The sequence below is a fragment of the Talaromyces rugulosus genome, chromosome V (genome assembly GCF_013368755.1).
Source record: "Talaromyces rugulosus chromosome V, complete sequence".
NCBI lineage: Eukaryota > Fungi > Ascomycota > Eurotiomycetes > Eurotiales > Trichocomaceae > Talaromyces > Talaromyces rugulosus.
The window spans coordinates 1,727,538-1,742,388 of record NC_049565.1 but is presented as its reverse complement, the minus strand read 5'-3'; the positions used below and the strand labels follow the sequence as shown (position 1 = coordinate 1,742,388).

Below are 14,851 nucleotides of genomic sequence, written 5' to 3'. Positions count from 1 at the left end.
TCTATGTCATCCAAATAATACACTGTGCATCATCCGCTAGCCCATAGAGTTATTATACAATGATTTCCCAGTCAGATACATCCGCCTTGGCTACACCCATGCGCTGGCCAAGGACCACCCAAGCGCCACAATATACCAAGAGCCGGAAGGCTTTGGGGTCAGCCTTCTCACCCCAAGCTATTTCCATGGCCTCTTGGACCGTTGTGTAGTTAACAAAGCCCAGTTCTTCCACTACTTGTTGGGTTAGTAATAACTTGAACATTTGATGCAATGGTCCCTCCTTAGCCCATCGAGTTGGAGCAAGGAAAGGTTGTTTTTTCCGTGTATACAACTCGTCCGTAATGTAAGGACGCACGGCCTGGCGCAAAATCCATTTTTCGCTGAGCGACTGCAAGGCCATGTTGGACTTATTCCAAATAGGGCCCAATTTACCACCTTTCGCACCATTCCAGCCCGCATAGTGCAGTTTGACACTGGGTGGCAACCGATTCACGTACTCAGTGAGGTGGTGGTCCAGAAATGGCGTACGTGCTTCGACACTGTGTGCCATCTCAGTACGGTCGCCAAGACACGATAGCAGGACATTCGCCAGAGAGTTCTTGTTCCACATATACATAGATGTGTGCAGAGGGTGCCATCGTGACCGCATTCTAGCTTGAACATCGCTCGCGTAAGAAGCAAGGACCGTTCTACGACAGTCATATTCAGCACCTTGCCGGTTTTGCAGCCAAGGAGCAAATATAGTGGCCGTTGGATGCCACGGCAAAAGATTATCGCTCATAGCTGTTGCTCCGACACCCGCGATGGATGGAAGGGCTGGCCTATCCTCATATGCTGTTGCGCCACCATTTCGCCAGATTCCTTTCATTTCCCGCTGCACAGCCTGGAACATTTCATTTCGAAGGTCACTGTTTTGTGATAATGGTGAGTCGGGCAGAGACTCGTCAGCTTCGCGAAGGAACTCGGCAGGAAAGTATGGATAACCAGCGAAATGCTCGTCGGCGCCTTCACCGGTGATAACAACTTTGATACCGTGTTCCTGGGGCAGAGTCGAGAGGGCAAACTTGGCTACAAAGTTGAGGTCAAAATGATGATGCTCACAGTGGAACACGGCGTCCGCAAAGTCTTCAGCCAGGGTGTCCTCGGTGATGGTTTTCTTTATAGTCTTCACTCCCAGCCAATCGGCCGTTCGCTCAGCAATGTCTTGTGTTTTTCTATTAGCATGCTGCTGGCTTCGCTGGGAATACTCATGACTTACGTGATTCATCATACCCAGATGTCTCCGGAAACGCCACACTGAAACAGGTGACACGAGCAGTCTCCTCGTTCCCTATCTTTACATTTTCCTTGCGCGCGAGGTCCGTAACTATCCCGGCAATGGCAGAAGAGTCGATCCCTCCGGACAAGTAGATTCCGATGGGGACATCGGCACGCAGGCGAAGACGAACAGACTCGACCAACCTCTCACGAACCCCCGATATCATTTCGTCGATAGTGCGAGTCTCGGGTTTACTCTTTGTGAAAAAAGACAAATTAGTTCTGCACTTTTTGTAAAGTTCAATAGACCAACCTTGTCTTCGTATTCCGCATCCCAATACTTGACCTGCCGCACACCTTGTTCTGTAATATCAAGATAATGCCCAGGCAAGACCTTTCGAACTCCACGGAACAACGTTCGGCCATCGAACATCCATCCAGCATCAGCAATGGCACGCACGTCCCAGCGCGGTTTCCAGCCCAAGGGCAAGAATGCCTTCGCCTCGGAAGCGACGAGTAGTTTGGACCCGACGCGAGTATACACCAGTGGTTTTATTCCATAACGATCGCGTGCGGCGATCAACCTCTGAGCTCCGTCGCGGCCATCGTAGAGGACGAATGCGAATTCGCCTCGTAGATGGGTGAGAAATTCCGGGGCGCCGTGGATCTTATACAGCGCCAAAACAAGCTCGCTGTCACTGTCGCTCTGGAAAGGATAATTGTAAATTGTTTCACATTCATGACGGAGGCGAGCGTAGTCGTAAATTTCACCATTCACCACAGCATGTAGTTGGTTGTCGCTACTGTGAAGTGGTTGTCGCCCTGCAGAGGATAGATCGTTGATTGACAGTCGGCAGTGGGCGAGTCCGACTTGCTCGTTTGCACTGATCCATATCCCTGAGTCATCTGGGCCACGGTGATTGATGATATCGACTGAAGCTTTTAGGTCTGCTGCAAGTTCCTTTGCTACATCGTTCGTTGTATGATCGCCGTTGGTTTCCACGTTGCAAGCGGTGTTGTTACTGTGGCCATTGATCAAAATACAAGTAGAAATCCCGCACATTTTTTATGTTTATCACACTATTACGGTAATCAAAAGAGTAAATATTGCACCAAAAAAAAAACAAGACGATAGGTGTATATCATCACTGACTACACCCCCCACCTCGACTATACGTCGGTATAACGACATAAAGACGGGCATAACGAAATAGGTAACGAGCCGCCTGACTAAATCAGTGACGGGCTAACAGAACCGAAAGACATTATCAGGAAATGCGACTACGAAACGGTGGTTGCTCCGAGACGAGGCAAGGAATAAGAGAGGAAATCAAAATTAGGAAGGGCGCCGAAAACCGTTGGACAGAATCGGGAATACGGCCACAGCCAAATCGGTCCATTCCCGTCATCATAACACGCCGCGCACTCTACGAAATTCTACTTATTGAGTCTGGGTCTAGCACATGATTGTACTACTAGCTTACGCGGCACGGTTAATTTCTAGAAAAATGTACGCTACATTCTGTCGCGCGCTCGAACTACTGAGGGCACGCACACTGGTCTTTGTTTTAGGTGAGGTGACTCGGATTTTATAGGTATTGTTCATCTCTATTCGAATGTTAGAAAATAGATACAAAAATAACTAGTCTTTGTGCGCCCCAAAGTGACTCTTGTCCACACCTGAACCCCAAGTCCACATTTGCTGCGTGGCATTAGACGCGGAACCTAGCCCTAACGACCGATTATTCAAACAGCAGCGCACGCGCATAAACAAACAAACCCAGTAGAGATGATGAGCCTAAAATATACAGTCATTATTTCTAATCAACTCAAGGCGACTCTTTTCGCCTCGTTATCCCTGCGTAGAAGTTGAGTGGCCGCACTACCAAGAACTCAGGATCATACACGACGGGCTCGGGCGACGAGTCTTCAAATTCGTATCGATACACCAACTCTGCTACAACCACCTTGACCTGTGTGAGTGCCAAGTTGAACCCAACACAGCCCCGGCCTCCTGCGGCGAACGGCGTGTACGACCCTTGGCGGCCCATCTGCGCCGCCAGGCCTTCCTCCATCCAGCGATCTGGGTCAAACCGCAGTGGATTCTCCCAGTGGGCAGGGTTCTTGTGGATACTCGGAAAACATGCAATAACGATAGATCCCTTGGGTATTAAATATCCCCCTGGCAGGATTGCGTCTTTTTTGGCGTTACGTGCGGTCTGGAAGCTAGGGCTGTGGAGACGAAGAACTTCTTTGATGAAGCAATCGAGAAACTTCATGCTATGGATCTCGTCATACGTCCAGCAGTTGTCAATTCCATTTCCACCGCGGTGGCCGACTATCTCCTCGAATAGACGTTCTTGATTTCCAGGGTACCGGACAAGTGCATATATGGCCCACGAGAGTAGAGATGAACTGGTGGTGAATCCCGCACCAGCAGTCGATACCACATTACCAAGTACCAGGTCATACGGCAACCCTTGTCCTTCTTTGTCACGGGCCCGGTATAGAAAATCAGCGACGCAAGTGGCGCTCTGCAAGGCCGTTGGATCCGAGAGATATAGAGGCGGGCCATCCTTTTTGATGCAGGAGCTCATGGCGTCCTCGCAGATGTCAAGCACCTGCTGACGAACCTGCTTCACTTTTGCAGCGTCCCCAAAAGGGAGATACTTGAACCATTGTGGCTGCAGCGACGCTTTTTTCATCAACGACAGATACTGGCCAAGCAGTCGGATAGGCAGCGACGGCGGCGTCTTGGTCGACTCGAAGTGCTTTAGGTCTTGATTTAGGACGACGCGCCAGATGATCTGTGATGCGAGTTTAAACATATATTGGTAGACATTGATCGCCCGGTCAGATTCCGCCAACTCGTCGAATGCCGTAAAGATGGACTGGGTGGCCTCTTGGATCAGCGGCATAAAGTGAGCCACAGCGCGTGGCGACATTGTTGGAGGCACAAATTTGTGGCTCGGCGCAAAGGCAGGAGATGCAGTGTCGCACGTAAAGAGGGCGTCTTGATCATTCATATAATACAGAGGGTGTGTTACGTCGGACGTGGTTTTGGTGAAAAGCTTGTCCTCGCGCAACAAATGCCGCGCGATCTCGGGGTCATTGGTGTGAAAGATGGTTGTTCCCATGTTGACAGTCTTGATCATTGGCCCATAGAGTGAGAACAATCGGTCATAATTCCCGAGAACATCTGGATACAGCTCGTAGTGGTTGCCGACGAAGGGTAACGAGCGAGGTCCCGGTGGTTCGCGAATGGATTCATACCGCGTTACGCGCAATTCAATAAGGTCGTTGGTCTCCTGCACATCTTTCAAAGTCGAAATATGATTGCCTTGTTGATCGATAAGCCATAATGCTATATGATTTGAGTTAGCCTAGAACGCAGGGAGCATGTCTCGGAAACCCTTGACATGGCAGCAGAAACGCACATCTCGTATCGGCAAATGCAAAGATATCAGCCAGGGCTCTCGTGAGTTGCTCTAGGCTTGTGAATGGCGACACGTCCAGAGTGTGAGAATCTTCTCCACCCTTGGCTCCGATGTAAAATTCTTTCTGCATTTTTTTCTTATTTTTAAATTGTTGATTATGATGGGTTGTCGACGATTGCCGTAAGACCGGCCAGCAAAATGTTAGCCTCCTTGATAAGAACGACTCGTTTCTACTAGATTTCTGGCTGTGTTCCAAGTCAATTTACAGGTCGGTAAGTTCATTAGTAATTACTAACAATAATAATTAATATACTCACTCCACCGTCGACAATTGGCTTTAGGTTCTACATACGTACTATTAGCGTGTCCTCTTTTGGAAATGCGGCGAAAGGTCGCTTTTGGAAGGCCGATCGTTGATCTGCAGCTTACCTCGGCCAACATTGGATCCTTCTTACGTACTCGCCATATTGCCAAGGTGGATAGATTGATGAAAGCGTTACCGTTTAAGCGATAGATAGATAGATCTTTGCCTCTATGAACCTACCTATTAATCCTCTTTTTATTGTCGCGCCGCAACAGACGGGAAGTGTATATCCACAATGTCCCAAGTCAGTCAAAGCATCACGCTTGAGCAACTGTCCGACCACAATACCCTACAGTCGCTATGGACAGCGGTTCATGGTCATGGTAGGGCTAACACTTGCGCAAATTATGAACTATTCTAGAAGTAGTAGAGCTGACCAGCTTCCACAGTATACGATCTCACAGCCTTCAGCTCAGACCATCCAGGTGGCATCGAAGCACTCGAGAATTGTGCCGGGACCGATGGCACAGAGTCGTATGACTATGCCGGTCACAGCGAATCAAATATGGCAAAAATGCAGCAATATCGAGTCGGAACGCTTGCTGGAAGCTTTGAACAACAGGCTTCGCCCATTTCTCATAATAATACCTTTCCCGTTGAGAGCAAGCGGATAACAAGCGCCACATCTCGTCCCAAGCAGCGGAAATTTCGTTGCTGGACGAGCCTGGCAGTCACTACTGTATCCACAACTTCTCTCGTGGTGGCTCTATCTTACCAGCGAAGTGACAGTGGTTTTGGTTACATTTCCTCGACACTAGGTATTTCCCAACTCCGATTCAGAAACATTTCGGACCAGAACACTGGATATGCATTTTGGGCGGGCATAGCAATCGCTTCGTCCATCAGCTGCGTGGGTTTCAGCTATCTCTATAAGCTGTTCTTGTCTACTCTCAACTACGAAAACGATATATTCAGCTTCCCCCCTACGATACCGAGAAAGACGAAAAAGAACTTAAATCACCACGCTTCAAAACAATCTACTTGAACCGGGATCAGGTGTGATACATTTTCAGCTGCATGGATAGAACAGATTGGACTGTATAGATGGTAAGCACGTTAGCTTAAACACTCAAGAATGGCTTTCAATTAGAAAACCGCTGCTCTTGTTTTTTTCGAAACATTATTCTTGTCAAAGATTGATTTCCATATAATACAAAGACATTAAGGAATTTTTTATATTTGGAATGAATGCATACTAAACTTGCGCTACGTCAAACAAAATTCAGCTTATGGCCATTCTAAGAGAATGGACATCCAAGCTTAAGATATATTATCCTATCAAAAACCACTTGATTTTTCTAGCTCTATTTTGGAACCTGACGCTTCTCCATGCGTAGATACAAAGGACCAGGTTGAAGACTGAAATGCTCACACATGCCCTCTACGAAGTCGGTTGTGGGATTGGCACGACCAGGGGCGAAACTCAAGTCGTAGCGCATGACAATCGTTGCCAGCGTAACTCGAACATTTGTCATAGCTAGCTGTTTCCCGACGCAGTTCATCGGCCCAAGTGAAAACGGCGCCGTTGCGTTCTTGTCTTTGACCAAGTGCGGAGAGCTGTACCAACGTTCAGGAATAAACTCAGTCGCTCGGGGGAAGATGGTTTCGTCTGGGGTGATTGCGTCAGCAGGAGATATACTTTAAATAAAAGAACAACCACGTACCACGTCCGATAACGTATTGCGGAGCAATAAGTTGCGTTCTGCCCGGGATAAATTTGCCTGCGATCATAGTGCCTTCAGGAGGAGTCACTCGAGTTGGGTGGCTAGGACTTGGAGGATACATGCGAAGTGACTCTGAAATGATCCCGTTCAGAAGGTCTATATTCGAAATCTTGTCATCGAGTATCACTGCATCTGGTGATTGTGAAACGTGTGGTTCCAGTGCTTCACGCAGTCTCTTCGCGAGCTCAGGTTGTTTAGTAAGTGCAAACAAAGCGCAAGCCATTGTGACTCTCGTAGTATCGCTAAGGATTGGTTTGTTAGTCAATCAAACCGTACTAAATGTCTTCTATTCGGAAATATGCCTTACCTTCCAGCATTAATAAGTAGGTGCGCCTCCCCAGCCAACAGGTTTACCGCTTCATCATTCCAAGGCTTCTCGTTGCGCCTGTATGGCACAAAGAGGTGGCTCATAACATCCGGTTGCTTAGGCTCATTCTGTTTTTGACGCTGGTTAGATACCATAAACTTGACCGTGCTTCAAATTACAGTGAGCACAAACCTTCCATCTTAAAAGCATTTCCTCTTGGCAATACTTCAACATAAGCTTCATATCCTCCTTACCGCCAGGCATCGCGATCATAAGACGGAGCCACCACATTGGCAAATGTGGACCAATAACACTCATCCCATGATCCAGAATTTTCAATGCCCAATGTCTCTCCTTGCTGTCAAGCATGCCGAACGGATGACCGAATGACAAGTCGCTCAATACATCCCAGGAATACAGCCCCAGCCAGTTGTTAACATCCACGGCTTGGCCGTTGTGAGCATCGATACCGGAAATGAGTTTAGTCCGATATTTTTGAACTCGGTCCTCGTAGCCCTTGACAGCCTTGACAGAGAAGGCGTGACTCCAGACTGAACGCAATTCGGCGTGCCCAGCGAAGCTCCGGCGAAGAAGCAACGAGTCTTGCGGTCGACTGATGTCGTACCATGGGCTCTTTTCGCATACGGAATCGGCTCCGAAAATCTCCTGGATTGCCCGCGGATGCGTAATTGACAATTCACCAGTGCCAATACGCACAAAGTAGCCATGATCACGGTGCAGTTCGTGCAAAGCCTTGTACATTTGCATTTTTTGGATACGAAAAGGCATATAGAAGCTGGTGATGCGTGCCATCTTTGGTCCAGGAAAGGTGTTGAGTGGGTTCAGGAATACGCGATACACAAGAAGACTGGCATATAACCCGGCCAGAAAGAGGGCATCGTACACGCATGTCTGTAGAACTGCCTCCACCAGAAGGAACCCGTCTAAATACAGCAGGGCGGCCAGGCCTAGGAATGCGACAGTATGAACTTGGATGTAGGTTAGGGCATGAAGGTGGTGTTCGCCATGGTGAAAATATCCGACATAGCAGAGAGCACCGGCGACGATGGCGACGAGTTGCAATGCCAGCTGCATTTCGGAGAGTTTGAGAAAATTCTTAGCAAGGTAGACCAATGGTATCTATGCATATATATGAGTGAAAGTAATCAGTACAGCCTTGTCCGTATCAATACAAATACCATATCGGCACTGGTCTTTGTATAATTTCGAAACCCTTTCTTAGTGGAAGAAGTCGTAGTCAAGAATTTACATTTCTGGTCTCCGCTACTAATACTACCTTATTACCAGGCTATGTTTCGCAGTGGATTAAATTATGCTATGATTCGGAGGAACGCCCAGTTTGAAAGCGGCCGAAGGAGCCAACCCTTCTGGGCATTGCTACACCAGTTGACGGGACCATCCCAAGTGGGAAATTGCCACGGGACGCAGCCAGCCTTACGTTCCCACCCTGGCAGTCCCAGCATCATAGACCCAGCTATATTACAGGCTAAAGTGTGCTAAGTATATGTCGAGAGTGTGCTTAATTAATATTAATGCTTTCAAATATTAAATCAGTCAAATCACGTCCTCGTTAGCAAAAGCGTCAACAATGGCCGAGACCGTGGTAGACAGGGTTGCGCGGCACCCAGCCCTAAACCTCAAGGTCATCATCGTTGGTGCTGGCGTCGGTGGTCTGCTCTCCGCTTTGGAGTGCTGGCGCAAGGGCTGCGATGTGGTTGTGCTCGAAAAGAACAAGGATATCTCATTGCTTGGTATGTATACACTGGTCGGGCAGTTAGCATCAATATCAACCTAATGGAAGTATTTCCCCAGGTGACTTCGTTACCGTGCCCCCATCTGGTATCTCGACGTTTAAACTATATCCCACCATGGACGAGCAATACCAAAAGAACTTCTATGACTGCACTATCAGCATCTGGAACCCAGAGGGCAAATGTCTGAAGAGAATGTTCCCGGAATGGCGACATGTGGCCGAAAAGGGAGAACTACCCCGGGCCTCGTTGCTCAGCCGAAGATCAGACTTCACGCGTATGCTCTACGACCAATGCATTAGACTGGGAATTCCGGTATATTTTTCGCAGGCAGTGCAAGAAATCGTTGAGCATGATGATCATGTCGTTATAAATACCAATCAACCTGGCATTACTCTCACAGCCGATGTCTGTGTGGTTGCCAACGGTATAGGATATCCCTCGACGAAGGATATCACAGGAATAGATCTACCTGTGCTAGACAGTGGCTATGCTATTGCGCGGATGGCTTTTCCACGCTCTTCCATTCCCAAGGGTTCCCTTGCCCACCAGCTGGTCGAGAATGTCGACACCCAGCCCGAATTTCGAGTCTATCTTAGTAACGATATACATCTTATTATCTGGTTAACCAAAGACTCTGTAGCATTTGCGTTTACTCACGAGGCATGTAACCCTTCGAACTATATGTCCTTTCCTCACTGCATCTGGGTTTTCTGACTTTCTAGCAGGGTGATGGCAAAGCTATCGAGTCCTGGCACAACCTCCGAGAATCAGCTGTGCTCGTGGACCAGTTGGAGCAAAAATGCTCCTCATGGGACCCAGCAGTAATAGACTTTATGCGGCGCATCCCCGGCCAAGTCGTTGACTGGGGCTTGAGGTCGCGTGATCCCGTAGAACAGTGGACATCGGCCGGTGGCCGCATCGTCATGCTCGGAGACGCGGCACATACATTTCTGCCCACGGCCGGAAATGGTGCGGTGCAGGCTTGTGAGGACGCTATTTCGATTGCTGAGTGTCTGCGCCAGGGAGGAAAGCAGGGCGCTCCGTGGTCGACTCGAGTTTATAATAAACTGCGGTAAGCCATACCAAAATCCAATTTGGCTTCCCAAAAGCAAAAAAAACTAAATAAAATAACGCCAGCTTCGAGCGTACTTCGATTCTCCAGCAGACAGGCTTCACCAACAGAGAAGAACTGCATTATGCCAATCTAGACGAGATTGCGCGAAATCCAGAGATCAGTGATATTGGCTTCTTCAAGATCGGGAGGTGGGTTTGGGCGCATAAACCTGAGGCGTACGCAATAGAGAACTATCAAAAGTGCTTGGATTATCTTCAAACAAATGGCTCCTCGGAATTTCGAAACACGAATGTTCCTCCGGGCCATGTTTACCGGCCCTGGTCGATGGAATCAGAACATGCACGCATGACTGCTGGAATACGTTCTGATCTCAAGTCTAATGGAGACTGGAGCGTGTAGAAGCAAGCCATGCTTTAGGGTATCATTGCACCATTGACTCGTGTAATTATATTTCGAATTTTGGGCGTCAATTTCTTTTGGGTGTCATCAGAACAGATACAGTACTAGAAAAAAGTGTTGGCCATTAATTTAGTAATGGTTATTTAATTTAACTTCAAAAAAAAAAAAAAAAAAACTTGATTCTTGGAGATTTGACTACATATATATTTTTCTCTATAGTTAGGAATAATATACGGGGTGCGAAGAATCTAGGCTGACAGCAGCGTCAACTCATGTCTCCGCCACCAAGATTATCGTCTATTGATAATAGTTACCTGCCATCGTTGAATATAACCCATATCTACTTGTTATCCGCGACAGCAAAAAGATCTAAAATGAACGGACTAGAAATCGACCCCTTTATCGTTATGCTACCCGGGGTAGAGCTTCATATCCATATCGAGGGAACATTAAGCCCAGTGCTTCAATAGAAGCTAGCCCATCACAACAACATCCCACACAGGCTTTCCGTACTCATCGAAAAACCCCGGCCTTCTATACCTGGGTGTAGTAATGGAAATATAGATATTCCGCAGCTGGGATAACCGCGCGTGGTCTACATCTTTTTCGTTTGATTTGTCCGAATTGTCGGGGTCTATTGCATCGCACTGATTAATTCATCAAACTCACGGTCTGCATTAAGTCTTCTTGATAAGAGGTAGAGGGTCCCATACTTGGGATAGTATCATGTTCATAACCATCTGGTCCATTGTGAACCATGTCAACTCCATGGCCCGAGTCTTCCTGGAGCATTGTGTCTTCCTGAGGCATTGGGTTGTCCAGGGGGATTGGGTCGTCCTGGAGCACTAGGTTGAGATCGCCCTCTTCAGACTCCACGAGAGTTTCCCTTGAACTTTGAGTTTTCGATTGTCGAGATCACCGTAGTTCACGCCTTGTTCAAGACTGAAGATGGACACATCCAACAAGTTGGACTTCGAATCGATGAATTTAATTTTAACGTCCCGTATTTCGCCTAATGTCTGTTCATTTTGATAGAGAATTTCTTACCGGCTCTCCCGCATATCTTCTTTTAGTATTCATCCATATGCTGGTCAAGATAGTCTCGGTGGTCGAAAGTGTCTTCATCCTCATCGCTGCGAAAGTCTCGACCACGGTCATGATATTTCATCCATGGATCTTTGGATTTTGGAAATTCAGAAACTTTTTTGATTCGCTGTCCTCTGTTGAGTTGTCGGGTTGGATGTCTTCGTTTTCGATGCTGTCGATTTCGGCTCTTTTCTAAAGAGAGCCTTTCCTGTTGTTTTTCGAAAGATTTCTACTTCTCTCCCCATCAATTTTCCCCTTCTTCCTTCGTCTTCGGCATTCTTGATCTCACAATCAAGCATACCACCCTTGGTCGGAAATTTCGATCGAGTCGTTTCTTGGGAGGTTGAGGTTTATCGTAACGACGCAAGGCATGCAAAATCATCAACAGTGCCCGAGGCAAAGACCTTATGAGCTGCTCGACTTTTGTGAGTGTGTCTTTGTCAATGCCCTTTCTTGCTACCCAAAACGCTACAAACATGTCCATTTTATCCACATCTATGGGGGGCTTTCCCATTTTCTCATCTCTCCTCCAGGTAAGGATTGTCCCTACGATGCTGTGCGTTTCATTTCAAGTAAGTACGGCCGGATTCCCTCCAGGCGTAGCAGACTGATAGCAAATCGGATGACCTGAGCGGGATAAACTTCATCTAGCGACATATCACTCGCCGTCTTAGAAGCGCTTGGGGGGTGTTTTTCCAGCCATGAAACACGCCGCGTTCAGCTTTCATTTCCGAAGTCCAGGATTTCGGCCGGGTCTCATACGGCATGAAAAGCCGGTGATGAAACATTGAAGTGAGTGAGCCCGGACTCCGAACTTTGGTCGAGAGGAAGGGTTTTTGAAGCACTCAGTCCCCATATCCCGATGCCACCTCATGCTTCGGACGATCAGTGGCTTTATCGATGTTTGTCGACAACTAGGGTCATTTTATTTCAATAAAGACTCAGGATATTGACAACTGTGCTTGACAAGTTGACTTAATTGATTGTATGAAGAACAAAAAAGTATTTGTGTGTGAAGGTCGCTTAAGAAATATATTTTCTTTGTTTGCTCACACGTGACCTACTGGCCTAAGGCAGATATGTCACCAGCAACTCGCATAAATGGGCCTATAATATTACAGTAATTCGGAATACATGAAATACCAGTTGCTCTGATGCATGTAGGCTAATTGTTGTCGCCCGTCCAAACCTCCGTTCTTGTTCTTGACTCGAGGACTAGTTCTGTGGCCCTTGGAATCGCTAAACTCGCATATTCCTGTAACAAAGCCGGAATATTTTCACCACTGTTCGCAATAAGTGACGCTAGATCCAAGCCATCCTTGATAGCAAGATTACCGCCGGAGCCCTTGACTATAGGGATGTTAGTTGCAAAATCGCATAAGGGTTGATGAGTCAAATAGGGCCTTCAACGTACAAGGTGTCATGAGGTGCAAAGAATCGCCCAGAAGTGTAACTCTTCCCTTAGGCAAACCTTCCTTCGGCGGGATGAAGTCTTCAAGCGATAAAGGTGGATTAACCATACCCTCTGGAGTTGTATTATACAGTGGCATCAGAAACTTGGAGTGAATACCTTTCACAGCTTGTGTTGCTCGATGATAGTATTCAAGATTTGAAACCGATGTCTTGTCCCTGGTATTCTTTTGCTGGACTGTCATCCAGTAGTAGCGAGCAGTTTCCTTGTCATCGGAAACACCGTGCAATCCACAGAAGAAGTTGGCACGAGTTTCTGCAGCATACCATGATTTTGCGAATTCTGTAAAGATCTTCTCGTATTGAGGTTTGGTAAGAGTTGTTTCTCCCATGCAGACTTCCATGGGTAGACTGTAGTTCTTGGAATGTTCTGACCCGAGAAGTTGCTGGCGCACTATATATTGTCAGATTTACCTGGATCATTCAAAAAAGGAGAGGAAAAAAGAGGATAAAAGAAAAAAAGGAGAGGGAAAAAAAATAAACCAAAACCTACCAAGACTGTGAGAACCGTCAGCTCCAACAAGAATATCTCCCTTTGCCAAACTTCCGTCTGAAAAGAATGCGGTGACGCCCGAGTCTGTCTCTTCGTAGTGTTCAAATTGTTTATCAAATTCCACTGTCAAGTTTGTGGATAGCATCCCTCTGAGCTTTGCTCTGTTTGCTCGAATAAAAGGGTTGCTTTCGGTGGGACTGAGGTGTATATTCTTATTTCCGGTTCCGCCATTGTACAGTGCCGCATCACATGCTGTCCCGTAATTGTCGAGGTGTGATACGGTATCCAGAAGAGGAAGAATATCTTCCGGAAAGTTTGCTTTAATGTCATTGATAACCCTTGAAACTGTTAGAACAACATTCGAAAATTTTTAAAAGACAATGTTTCATACCAATGCAGCGTCATACACCATCCTTGGCGGCGTGCTGTTGAGCTGGCATCACGGTCAAAGATGCGAAAAGGGATGCTGTTTTTGCGAAGCATCTGGCCTAAAGCCAGACCTCCTATTCCACCACCAATAATGAGAACAGTCGGCTTGGTCGACATGATACGTGTTGACTGGTGTTTTTCTTCGTTTGTTCTTGTTGAAATTATGGGTTGGAACAGTTGAAAGAAGATAATGATTGCATGGGGTGTTTAAGACTATTTATGCTTTTGTTGCATGCCCCATCTGCAAGCTGAAAGCTAGGCATCACTGAAAAAATAGAAATAATTTGATATTCCTCAATGTAATCTTCCCTAACAGCCTAGCGTAGTACTTATATCCGTCCACTTGGGATACGTCCTGAGATCCACAATTATGGTCCACCCACTTATATGACCCAGCGACCTTAAATCCGACCATTCAGCACGCTCCGTTATGTTGCTATCGCCGACGACATAACGTTCAACCATAGCTCAATGACAGAAATGTAATCAAAAGGTTCTAGCTGGTCCACTACATGACACTGAAGCGAAACTCGGGTTGGGGGCTGTTAAACCATTCGCTTTGTTGCCTAAGATTAATGGATAGGGGTCATGATAGCTGATGTTAAATTAGAAAGAAAGAAAGAAAATTTATTCTCTGACACAGTTGGAAGAACACGGAGAAATTTATTCTCAAGGCTTGTTGCTACAGCATTTGGCGGCTGCCGACATGCTCGCCTGGATACCGTGGGCTGCTCGTGGGTAATACATGTTTGCTTGTTCAAGTTCAAACATTGAATATAGTGCTGATAGATGTGAAATGGCCAGCGGGTGTTCTACAACATAAAACTACGAAGTATACGGAGTACAATTTGCAATCAGCCAATCAGACATCGACGGCCCGCGGGCTCGTAATGACGCCCCACATATATCAAGTCTGACCAATAGAATGCGTTACCAATTTAAAAGACGCAAGGATTGGGTTTAGCGTTGCGGCTAAATTGACTTACAGCCAATAGTAGAGAGTGATAAGACATAAAAGTGGGTTCGGGATGTGCT

The 14,851-nt window shown here is 46.9% G+C and overlaps 6 protein-coding genes across 6 annotated transcripts; 2 read left to right on the top strand and 4 right to left on the bottom strand.

Moving 5' to 3' along the window:
- Positions 1-52: 52 nt before the first annotated feature.
- TRUGW13939_09151 (uncharacterized protein) lies at positions 53-2,320 on the bottom strand (the record flags this gene model as incomplete). Its single annotated transcript, XM_035492276.1, has 3 exons — positions 53-1,203; positions 1,259-1,514; positions 1,571-2,320. The coding sequence occupies 3 exons, from the start codon at positions 2,318-2,320 to the stop codon at positions 53-55; spliced, it is 2,157 nt and encodes a 718-aa protein (XP_035348169.1).
- Positions 2,321-3,086: 766 nt separating this feature from the next.
- On the bottom strand, positions 3,087-4,824 carry TRUGW13939_09150 (uncharacterized protein; the record flags this gene model as incomplete). Its single annotated transcript, XM_035492275.1, has 2 exons — positions 3,087-4,621; positions 4,695-4,824. The coding sequence occupies 2 exons, from the start codon at positions 4,822-4,824 to the stop codon at positions 3,087-3,089; spliced, it is 1,665 nt and encodes a 554-aa protein (XP_035348168.1).
- Positions 4,825-5,293: 469 nt separating this feature from the next.
- On the top strand, positions 5,294-6,043 carry TRUGW13939_09149 (uncharacterized protein; the record flags this gene model as incomplete). Its single annotated transcript, XM_035492274.1, has 2 exons — positions 5,294-5,381; positions 5,448-6,043. The coding sequence occupies 2 exons, from the start codon at positions 5,294-5,296 to the stop codon at positions 6,041-6,043; spliced, it is 684 nt and encodes a 227-aa protein (XP_035348167.1).
- Positions 6,044-6,362: 319 nt separating this feature from the next.
- On the bottom strand, positions 6,363-8,291 carry TRUGW13939_09148 (uncharacterized protein; the record flags this gene model as incomplete). Its single annotated transcript, XM_035492273.1, has 5 exons — positions 6,363-6,667; positions 6,723-7,024; positions 7,090-7,217; positions 7,282-8,229; positions 8,289-8,291. The coding sequence occupies 5 exons, from the start codon at positions 8,289-8,291 to the stop codon at positions 6,363-6,365; spliced, it is 1,686 nt and encodes a 561-aa protein (XP_035348166.1).
- Positions 8,292-8,698: 407 nt separating this feature from the next.
- Positions 8,699-10,338, top strand: TRUGW13939_09147 (uncharacterized protein; the record flags this gene model as incomplete). Its single annotated transcript, XM_035492272.1, has 4 exons — positions 8,699-8,861; positions 8,923-9,500; positions 9,590-9,936; positions 10,002-10,338. The coding sequence occupies 4 exons, from the start codon at positions 8,699-8,701 to the stop codon at positions 10,336-10,338; spliced, it is 1,425 nt and encodes a 474-aa protein (XP_035348165.1).
- Positions 10,339-12,589: 2,251 nt separating this feature from the next.
- On the bottom strand, positions 12,590-13,933 carry TRUGW13939_09146 (uncharacterized protein; the record flags this gene model as incomplete). Its single annotated transcript, XM_035492271.1, has 4 exons — positions 12,590-12,774; positions 12,839-13,288; positions 13,388-13,725; positions 13,779-13,933. The coding sequence occupies 4 exons, from the start codon at positions 13,931-13,933 to the stop codon at positions 12,590-12,592; spliced, it is 1,128 nt and encodes a 375-aa protein (XP_035348164.1).
- Positions 13,934-14,851: the final 918 nt, after the last annotated feature.